Below are 11,145 nucleotides of genomic sequence, written 5' to 3'. Positions count from 1 at the left end.
CATGTAGCTGAAGGTGTTAGCGTTAGCATACGTCATGTAGCTGAAGGTGTTAGCGTTAGCATACGTCATGTAGCTGAAGGTGTTAGTGTTAGCATACCTCATGTAGCTGAAGGTGTTAGCGTTAGCATACGTCATGTAGCTGAAGGTGTTAGCGTTAGCATACGTCATGTAGCTGAAGGTGTTCGCGTTAGCATACGTCATGTAGCTGAAGGTGTTAGCGTTAGCATACGTCATGTAGCTGAAGGTGTTAGCGTTAGCATACCTCATGTAGCTGAAGGTGTTAGCGTTAGCATACGTCATGTAGCTGAAGGTGTTAGCGTTAGCATACGTCATGTAGCTGAAGGTGTTCGCGTTAGCATACGTCATGTAGCTGAAGGTGTTCGCGTTAGCATACGTCATGTAGCTGAAGGTGTTAGCGTTAGCATACGTCATGTAGCTGAAGGTGTTAGCGTTAGCATACGTCATGTAGCTGAAGGTGTTAGCGTTAGCATACGTCATGTAGCTGAAGGTGTTAGCGTTAGCATACGTACACCTATTCACCATGTTCTCTCATCTGTTATTATTTTAAACTGCATTTCAAGATGAAATGTCTGTTCTTGGTCTTGGATTTTAGCAAATAAATCTCCCCAAAAATGTGACTTATACTCCAGTGCGACTTATATATATGTTTTTTTCTTCTCTATTATAAATATTTGGCTTATTTTGGCATATTGGATTTATACGACTTATAGTCCGGAAAATACGGTACTTCAGGATTTACCCAGGCTAACGTGTCAAAAAATATATAGCACTAAATAAAATACAAAATATAAAGCCTAAGAACGTAAGAACGGGACACGATCTCGCACATTACACATCGTTCTAAAGCTATTCCTAAATGCGACAACTTATTTTGTATTTTTTCCTCTCCGTCTCTCGTCTTCGGTCCAGTCCTACATTTAGTGAACAACGTTTTAGCCAAAGCCCCGTTCCTCGTCCAAAACCATCGGCCGGTTTCTCTGGACACATGTGGAAGTCTTTACGATTCAGAACCTCTCGTGCGATCGCTGGAAATAACCTTTTTATGACGTGAGACTCAAACCGGCTGCGGACGACCGAACGGAGTCGAGGAAATGAAGGAATAGTTTGTGAATTAGAACGGGTGTGATGGATGTGACACCTTGAGAGAGCGAGAAAGAGAGACGGACGTGGCCCAAGCGGCGGAACCTGTGAAAAAATTATACGTTTATGTGGATTTTTTAATGGTTTCTTTTCCGTGGTGAGACTTTATGGCTCGATGGAAGAAGTGATCGAACCTCGGGACGTTTCGCCAGCAGAAGTGTTTTACTCGGCCTGAAATTCAATGTCCCAAATATAGGATATGAGGATATGAATATAAAACAATAAGAAATACACAGTGAAATGAATGAAATAATGAAGTAAATGAACGTACTTAAAGGTGCACTACGTAACTTTGCTTAAATTTTCACTTATTCACACATGAAAAAACATCCATCCATGGAAAATAAATCTAAATTGTGTATTTGAAGATGGCACGTGGGACTACATCTTTGCAAATAGCGTTTTAACAAATAATAAAGTACATTTATTCATTAATTTTCTACCGTTTTTCCCGTTCGCGGAAGTACATTTATTCAATACAAAATTATCTTCACAAAATGTATATTCCGCATCGATGATCTTTGTTGGAAACCTCAAACCGCCACAGGTGCATTTATGTTTTTTGAATGTGCTGCGCGTTATGCAGGGTTGGTTACCATGTGACCTGCGTTCGGAGCCAGTACTGCTCCGACACGAGCCCGACTTATTTTGAAAACGTGGAATGGAACAAATACTGGACGTTACTGAACGTGGGAAGATGTAAAGGATGAATCGTGTAGATGTTTGCGTCTACAACTTTTGTTTTTTTTAATTCCGTAATTGGCAAAATCGTGTCATAAATTTACAAGTTTGACATTTTAAAGAGCGTGGCAATTGTCAGCACGGTTTGGTTTTGTCTTTGTTCAAAATGCCAAAAGATTTACTTGATTAAAAACAAACTCGTACATTCTTAGTGTGACTATTATAAGCATGTAATTTTAGGCCCAGATTTTAATGGAAAAATAATATAATTTCTGTCTAAAAAAGATTCCTAGAGGAAGACCAGACCTCACTGATTTATTTTTGTGAAGTAAATAAGATTAGAGCGTCATGTGACACACGGCTGTTGCATGAAAACACTGCAAAAAAAAACGCCCTTGTTTCGTAGAATATGCACAATGTGGTTCTTTAAACTGGTTTAACGCCAACAACAGCGTGTTTAGTGTTTGGTGAAACCGAAGCTCGTTCTTTCACAGTGAGATCAGACTGAAACTCACCTGTCAATCATCCGTCAGAAGCAGGACTACAATAATGTTAATTTCAAAGACTGGAGCGAGAATTATTGGAATTGAACGTGTGGCGCAACATAAACAATGCACAAATACTAAGACGGATACCAAGGATAAACCACAACAGTCACAAAGGTAAAACACATTTGAAGCTAATGGATAAACCCTAAAAATACTACTTTTAACTACTTTTTACATATTTTTTTTTATACTTTTATTTTTTTCCCCCGTTTTGTTTGTTTTGCTTGTGCTTTTATTTTATTCCCTCTTCTGTCGTTGTTATGTTGTTGTTTAGTTCTTGTTGCTTTATGTTCTGATGAAAAAAAAGAGTAAAAAAAAACAAAATACTGTAAAAAATATATATTTCGAGCTCATTGTCACGTTCAGTTTTCGTCAGAATTTTCAAAATGTTCAAAAGTCCCAAATCAAGGCGACTGGATTAATAATAAAGTCGATCAAAACAAAACAAAAAATCTATCATAAACTTGACTTAGACCTGAATTTAATGCGTTTTTATTTTCATAGCAAAGAAAAGCGACCATTTTGAATCGTCATTTTGTTTTCTTCTCGAATGCAAAAGTTGGAAAAAGCTTCTCAAAAAGTATAATTTGTGCGTCAAGTTTTAAATGCCTGTCAAATTAATCATAAAAGTGCAGAAATATCACATTTATGATTTTTGTATTCATTTTTTAACAATAAACTCAAAATGTTCACATATCTTCAAAACAACATTCACAATATTATCTGAATTATGATATATTTTCTCTTTCGAACATGTGTGTGGATCATTTAAAAAACTCTTGTGAGGTCAACAATTCTTAAGTTCTTGAATTCACGTGACTTTCTCTTCACCAAATCTATCATAACTGTGCATTAAACAAGCAAATAACGCAAAAAACAATAGTAAATGTGTTTAAACCAGGCTCTGACGTCACTCGCACGTGTCCGAGCGGTTTTAATTTGTTGTTCATCCCGGTTTTCTTTGTTCTGATCCCCTCCGTGCCTGCCTCCGCTCCGTAATTCAGAATGTTTTTATGTTTGAAAAGAAGAACCAGAGTGTGTGGTGTGTGTGTGTGTCGTGTGTGTTTACCATCAGAACCAGATGACATGAAGAGTCAACACGTGGCGGTCCCGGTGTGTTCACGTCGGCCCGCGCTTTCCATCGTGGAGCGAGGGTCGAAAAACCTCAGATGACGCACGACGAAACGAGAAATGTCAACAAGGGCCGAGCCGGAGGTCGTCCACGTGCGATGGAAAACAGGCGCTGCAAGAACCGGACGAGTGTTCTCATAACGTCAGCGTGAACTCGTCAACTCGTGAACGTGAACTTGTCAAAATGAATGGTCTGCGCGTGGGTTTCAGAACAATGAAGGACCCATGCCGAAACCTTGAGAAGAGACGCTGCCGGTGAATAGGCAAAAATCTTAAACTTAAAGATATAAAATTTAAACTTTACAGGTAGTTTACGTGTACAAATGAAATAAGAAACTGTATTGCAAGTTCTCTATTGTGTGATCTTTTTATATGTAAATAAGGCGTTTTATGTGTAAAAATTGCCTAAATTGAACAGATTCGAGATGTGTGGATCTGAAAAATTGACATAATCAGGTTTAAATTTCTTCTTGCTTCATTTTGTTGACACATTAGATACAAAAAAATACAGAAGGGATTCTTGACATCTTATTTAGTGTTTGAGGAAACTCCATTTGACTGAAACCTAGTGTACATTTTCCAATATTGCCTCATGTTTGGCAATAAATCAGACTTAGAATTATATATCAACAAATCCTTCTGTGCGATCCATCTAAATCTAAATCTAGTTAAGTACGATTCAATTTAGTTGATTAAATTAAATAATAAACATTTTAAGTGAAAGTCAAACAATTTTATTGACGTCGTACAAATACAACGACCAAAATGAAAGTGGACCGCTAAAGCTTTTCTGGTCAAATGTCTGCTGCTTGTATTGAGACACGTTTAATGTCACATTGCGGTACATTTTATCATCTCCATGGAGTCAATATTTGTATCGATAAAACGGGCCAATACCTTAGAAAACCCACCCAGACAGAGGGAGAACGTGCAAACTCGTGCTATCAAGTTTACGTCAAGAGCAGACAACCACAGACACACAAAAACACACACAACTGTAGCTTTCAGCCAAGAAAATGCACAAACAAAGGGGAACCTTTATTGTTTGCTAGCATTAGCATAGAGACAAAAGCACTTAAAGTATTTACACGGCACTTAAAGGTCTTAGCATGCTGTCAATCCTGTGGTTGATTTATTTTAACTAGACTCTGCTAATTCTCCCCAAGGAACGAATGGAACAGGAAGTGGAGTTTTAAAAGGAATCAAGTTGTGTTTATTTTTAATTTGAATTTCTTTACATTTCCTGTGTTAATAAAAGTTAGCATTAGCTGTGAGAGTCGGTTAGCTTTCCAACTGCTGACAATATTCTGAACTTGGAATACTTTGAGCAGTTGGAATGATAACCGATTCTCACAGCTAATGCTAACTTTGAGGCACAATAAATATGAAAATAAACTAACCTGTGAATGAAAACAATCAGGTGGTCTTAATGTTAGATTTTAATCGGTTGTTTCTTTATAGTTTATGTTTTAATACAAGTTAGCATTAGCTGTGAGAATCGGTTAGCGTACCAACTGCTGACATGAACTTGAAATACTTTGAGCAGTTGAAAAGCTAACCAATACTCACTGCTAAAGCTAATTTTGAGGCACAATAAATATTGAACTAAAACGAATGAAAATAAACCATTTTTTAATATATCTTTTTTTTTAAAGTTAGCATTAGCTGTGAGAATCAGTTAGCTTACCGACTGCTGACAATATTCTGAACTTGGAATACTTTGAGCAGTTGGAATGCTAACCAATACTCACAGCTAATGCTAACATTGAGGCACAATACACATTAAACTAAAACAAATTAAAATACAGTTTTTTAATATATAATTCTTTTTTTTTTAAGTTAGCATTAGCGGTGAGAATTGGTTAGCTTTCCGACGGCTCCAAGTATTCCAAGTTTTCAAAAATACTGCACTCTGATTGGTCAATGTAAAGAAAATGTGTGACAAAATACATTTTAATGCAGATATTTTGTATTCTGTAACGAAATACATTTAGATACGATCTTCCAAACACCGTCAACAATCTTTTCACGTAAAAAAAGACAAAGACAAATGAACTTAGTGTTATTTATTGAGGGAGTTACAGACAGTAGCGGCAGGGCGTCGGTGCAGCTAAAGTGTCTAAGCCCCGCGTTGTACAAAAAAAACTCCAAACTAGCACATTTGACCATATTATTCTACTGTACATTCAAAGTGTGAACGACTGTCCGTGCGCTAACGCTAAGCTAACGGCAAAAATATATATAGCGACATCATCTCTATAGGAAAAAACAGCAGGTTACTCTTTTAAAAATAGTCATAAAAATCTTCTTTTTTTTGAGAGAGATTTATACAGCTCATGTTGCCTCAAGAAAGAAGTGACTCTAATGTTAAAGCGATGTCAAACGCACAATAAATACAGAAGAAGAGTCGTTTAAGTGCAGAGCTGTGCAAAGGCTTCAAGAAGCATTTTAGACCTGGTTCAGTCCTGGTTCAATCCTTGTTCAGTTCCTTGTTTTACTTCTGCTTTTTCTACAGAAACACATAATTTATCTTTTGTCTTATTCCCAGTTTAGATAAACCATTAAAGCTTTTTTAGTCCTGGTTTATTCCAAGTTTATATCAAAATGTATATTAAACTCGACTTGGTGTAGTTTAGACCTAGGTTCAGTTCATATCTCACTTCCTCATTTTGTATTATTTTATTTTAGATTAAAAGTCTTAATCTTTTGATATACTGTAGTTTTGATTAGACCAGTTTTAGCTCAGGTTTAGTCCTAATCATCCTTTATTTTAGACAAATTTTAGCAAAAAAACCCCACTTCTGCACAGTTCTGCGTTTTCTTGGCTTTGCACTGGTCAAGACATCTTTTATTTATTAGTTTGAGCAAAACAAAGTAAGTTAGAAACACGTGCTTTAAGTAAATCTAGCCACGACACGTTTGGAACAGGAATGTGGACGGGAGCCAGAAACGCTAAAAACATCCTCAAAACGAGTGGATTTATGGTCTTCAGGAGAGACACCTGTGAGCTGCAGCTGCCTCTCCACTGCTGCGTGTCAAATACTACATTACCCACCATGCATTGCACCCGTTTGTAGGCTTTGGGGGAGATTTGAAAAATAATACGGTGAAAAGCTGTTGTTTTTCTTCCATTTTTGTTGGTTTTGCTTTGTTAATATAAAAGTTTTGGTCTGGAAATAACATTGTCCAATCTGCGACTAAAGATATTGAAGTATTTTATTTTATTAACTTAAGTTTATTGATTTATAAGGGACGTTGTAACTTCAAATGCATTTTTCTCTCAGAGACACAGATGAGCTCTCAAAGTAGCAAATACACATATAAAACTTTACAATCTTGTACTTCACAGGATTTTGATGGAAAGTACAGAAGGATGTGTTGATTTTTTATCTCTGTTTTAACTCCAAAAAATGAGGCGAAATTTGAATGTTTATGCCAATTTAGTCAGATCTAGTTATACTAAATATCCAAAATCGTCTGTGTGAGATTTTTTTCTTTTTTTTTCGGAACTAAAATGTCAACAAATTGAAGTAAGAAATTTAAACTCCGCCTCCGTAAATTTTCCAGATTTAAATGTCTCAAATATGTGCGATTTTTGCCGTTTTTACACATTAAATGCCTTATTTTTATGTGAAAACGTGATATGTTGAAAAACTTGCGATAGTTTTTTCCTCACACTTTGGCGAGTAAACGACACAAGAAGTTTCAAATTGATATCTTTAAATTTAAGATTTGTTTTCCTATTTGGCTGCAGCGTCTCGCCTTAAGAACCTAATAAAGTTCCAAGAAATTCAATGTCCTGCTATTTTTAAATTGCGTAATCTCCTGTTATTCAGTTCTAGTTTAGTTTAGATCTGGTTTAGATCTGATCCTGGTTGTACTTTAAGCAAAAGTCCCAAAAATCAACGTTTTAAATGATTTTAGATCCACTTTAATGACACATCTAGAGACTAAAATTTTTTTTACAATTATGAAGCTACAAAATGTTGTAAACTTGCATGAAACGCCATTGTAATTACAAGATTTGAACCTTGAATCACCAACATGAGTGACTGAATACTTCAACAGCAACTAACATTTATTTTGAACATTGACCTATGATTTATTTGTATTTATTTGAGTGAGAAAAACGGCATTTGCCAGTTTGAAATCTCCCCCATAGTCAAATAATACAATTTTCAAGCTTCTAACACTGTTTAACTCACTACGTTTATAACATGTCAGTGTTCTCGCTGGGCCGAGGTTGAAGGGTGGTGGTGGGAAAAACGTGCGGGCGCTCTGGTGATCTTAAGATCGCCGTGTGAGCGCCGTGGTGATCTTAATACCTGGCGGTATCTTTTGGGCACAGCGGTGACCAGCCGAAGCACGGAGGCGACCGGCCGAAGCGGCCATGCTAAAACCCCTCAGCGAGAACACTGCATGTAGTGTTTTTATGTACAAAGTGTAAACATGGCATTTACGGTAGAAGTCACATGGTCCAATACTTTGACTAAAACTGGTTAGCACTGGATCATATACGGAATCAGGAAGTTATCGGAACGGAAGTTACAGAGTCAAACATGGCGGCCCATGTTGTCACTGCCATGTTGGACTCTGTAACTTCCAGAGGAGGGAGCCGGGGGTCCGGACCAGGGAGCCGGGGGTCCGGACCAGGGAGCCGGGGGGGGTTTAAATGCGTGTTTGTTTCCGTATATGATCTAGTGCTGACCTAAAACTGATGCGTCGTTTGTGGATTTCTTTGGGGGAAAGTGAGCGAGTCGGAGAGGCACAAAGGGGGCGGAGTCGGATGAAATGACACCCATTTGGACACGTGTGATTGGAGAGGAGCGGGCGGGGGAGGAGAGCGGGTGGAGGGTCAGGCTCTCAGGGCTCGGTCACTGCGCTGGGCTCCTTCTCGTAGATGTAGCTGCCCACGCCGCCAGTGTTCACGCCTGCAACGAGCACACAAGCACAGAGGGGCAAAGAGTCGGGTCAGAATGAGGCAAAGGTTCAACGGGAGCAGAGAAGAAGCGAGAGGCTGAGGGGGGAGGACGCTTTCGCCGCACACATTTGACTTATGTACGTTTTCTGACTTTTCCCGCTCGTAGGTGTGAGAAGTGAGGCCGCGCGCTCGTCGCTGCTGCCATCTTGTGGACGAAAGCCACGCGCTCACTGTGGGCTGTGTCGACGAGCTTCAAAACAAAGGATTATGCTCTGTTTATCTCTGTTGTTAGTCGTGAAAAACGCCTAAAACAGAAAATGAGGGCTGATAATTCAAAACAGAACACTTAAAAGCCGCGACAACTTGGCAAAATTCTGAGGACATTTCCATCTGCTCTTCCTCGTCTACACGCCCTCTCCACCGGACACGCCCTCTGCACCGGACACGCCCTCTGCACGGACACGCCCTCTGCACCGGACACGCCCTCAAAGCTTTCAAGAGCACAGACTTTGTGTCTGATCCTAAAATATAACTCCGGGACAGAAATGAGGCTCGTTAAAACTGTCTGCAAGTAGGCTAACGTTTATTAGCATAACTGCACAGTTATATGTAAATTAGCATTAGCAGCTAACGACCTGAAACAGTCTGGGGTGAGTTCTGTAAGTCCACTGGTCCCTCCTGACCACAGTCACACATTTCTGGACAAACGGGGTCTTTTGGGGACGAGACAGAAGAGAAAGAATCCTTTGTTTTGAGACTTTTTGTCGGCCCAGCTCACAGTGAACATGCAGCTTTTGTCCTCAAGATGGCAGTAGCAACGAGTGTGTCACGTCACTTCGGACCCATGAATATACAGTATATAATAGCTATCGTCTTTAGCCTTATTTCTGTTTCGTATGCACAGAAATAAGAGTTTAATCAAGATAAACATATCACGCAACGTAAAACTCTGCACCAGAAACTCTCATTCCAAGTGACTTTTCCAAACATGATTTTACGTTAGTCGAGTTAAAGGTGAAAATACCAGCGCAGATGTGACCAAAAGCAGGTTTAAAAGTCAATAAAAGCCACATTTGTGTTTTTGATAACGCAAAACACATGATTTTGAGCAAACTGTGAACTTATTGGACACAGTTTTATTGAAGAATCTAATCTCCTTTTAACAAAGAACAAACCTGGAGTTGTTTGTTTGATCGTTTTTGTCGCGTTCTGAGCAAACAACGCGACAACAACAAACAAACAAACAACTTGGAATTGAGAGTCGTTTAAAGCAAAATACAAAATAATGTACACGTCCTTCTGAAGCTACTAAAATGAGGGGAAACCAACCAAAAGTAGTCATTTTAAACTGATTATTTTTGTTTCTATGCGTTTGTTTTGTGATTTCATTGTGTTTTTAATGACACACATACGTCTTCCTTGCTTAAAATGATGCTCAACACAGGGATTTGAACATATTTGACACAATTCGGTTTTAAAACATCGTCAAAATCACAAACAGTAATGGCATATTTCTGATTTTATGACTTTTATTTTGAATTCGTGGACTAAATAAAACCTGCCGTCGAAGGTGTTCCCGAGACGATGTAATGTATTTTTTAAAAAAGCGTGGAGCGACTTGTGCCGAGTGTTTTTTTCAGTCCTGGGACACGTTCAGTGTGGAGAGGGACAGCGCCCCCTAGCGGTTACCTTTGGGCCCAAACAGAACGGCGTAGCAGGGTTTGTGGCAGTACGGCATTCCATCGTGCTGCCAAAAGAAAGGAAAAAAACAACAGGATTACAACTCTAATTAAAAAAAAAAAAAGTGTCTTATTGTGATTATGTATTTGCAATAATCATGATGTAATTAATTAACAGGAACATTAAGCTATAAGTTTGTAATGAATCGGGTTGAGTTATGTTTTTTCTTCTGCCACTTCCTGTCGAGAAATGTGCTTTTCTGTGGTTTAATATGTGTTAATTATGTTGTAATATTCTCATCGAAATGGACAAAATCAATCAAACTGTCCTCTTTGGTGGATTCATGGACGGGCGGGGCACATCTTTAGCCCTTTGAAAACAGCAGAAACGTCTTATCTCCCTTTGATCAGAGCTCTCACCAGAGTTTGTGGTTTCGTTATTTAAAAAATATATACATAAAAAAAAAAAAAAAAAAGGCCAGAAATGGAATAATGATCAGTTTGTGTCGTGCAGTGATCAGAAGATTGTGTCAGCTTTAAATGCAGTGGTTTATTTATGAGGAATTAGAAATATTTGGTGTCAGTATTTCGTGATTGGAGATGCAATGCTGCCCCCTGCTGTCCAGTGGCTGTATTTGCCTTTAAAACACATTCACTAACTGATTGTGACAATTATTGAGAGAATAAACGACCAAAACAAAAAAATCCTAAATGTTCTTTTCTTCTTGTTTCCTTCACACGCTCCTCAACGTGTGACCCGCTTTTCAAAATAAAACTTTCTGAATGATCAATTTGTCATAAACGGCGAGATAAAAATATAATTTTAATTTTAAAATAATTTTAGATTGACTTCTTTGAGGAAAAGCTGAGCAGTAAATTCTTAATTTTGTTTCTAAAATCATCACGATACTTTCAATTGAACTTTAAAAAAAAAAAAAAAACCTGAATTAGTTAAGTAAATCTTCAATTTTCAATAACTGAATTTTGAAAAACGTAATTTTGTGACAATTCTATAAAATGAATT

General features: G+C 38.1%; 1 protein-coding gene across 1 annotated transcript in view; it reads right to left on the bottom strand.

Annotated features, from left to right (window-relative positions):
* Positions 1 to 5,572: 5,572 nt before the first annotated feature.
* crip2 (cysteine-rich protein 2) overlaps positions 5,573 to 11,145 on the bottom strand; it is a 59,000-nt gene continuing 53,427 nt past the window's right edge. The window contains exons 7-9 of the mRNA XM_072458328.1: positions 10,132 to 10,189; positions 8,230 to 8,452; positions 5,573 to 8,010 (exon numbers count right to left, since the gene is read on the bottom strand). Of these exons, the coding sequence (XP_072314429.1) occupies positions 8,385 to 8,452; positions 10,132 to 10,189 (126 nt within the window). The 3' untranslated portion in view covers positions 5,573 to 8,010; positions 8,230 to 8,384. The remainder of the gene's footprint in view (positions 8,011 to 8,229; positions 8,453 to 10,131; positions 10,190 to 11,145) is intronic.

The sequence above is a fragment of the Eucyclogobius newberryi genome, unplaced genomic scaffold (assembly GCF_026437365.1).
Source record: "Eucyclogobius newberryi isolate DKJ021-1_F unplaced genomic scaffold, fEucNew1.0.hap1 SCAF_21, whole genome shotgun sequence".
Classification (NCBI taxonomy): domain Eukaryota; kingdom Metazoa; phylum Chordata; class Actinopteri; order Gobiiformes; family Gobiidae; genus Eucyclogobius; species Eucyclogobius newberryi.
The sequence above is the reverse complement of the archived record's forward strand: the minus strand, read 5'-3'. Positions and strand labels throughout refer to the sequence as shown.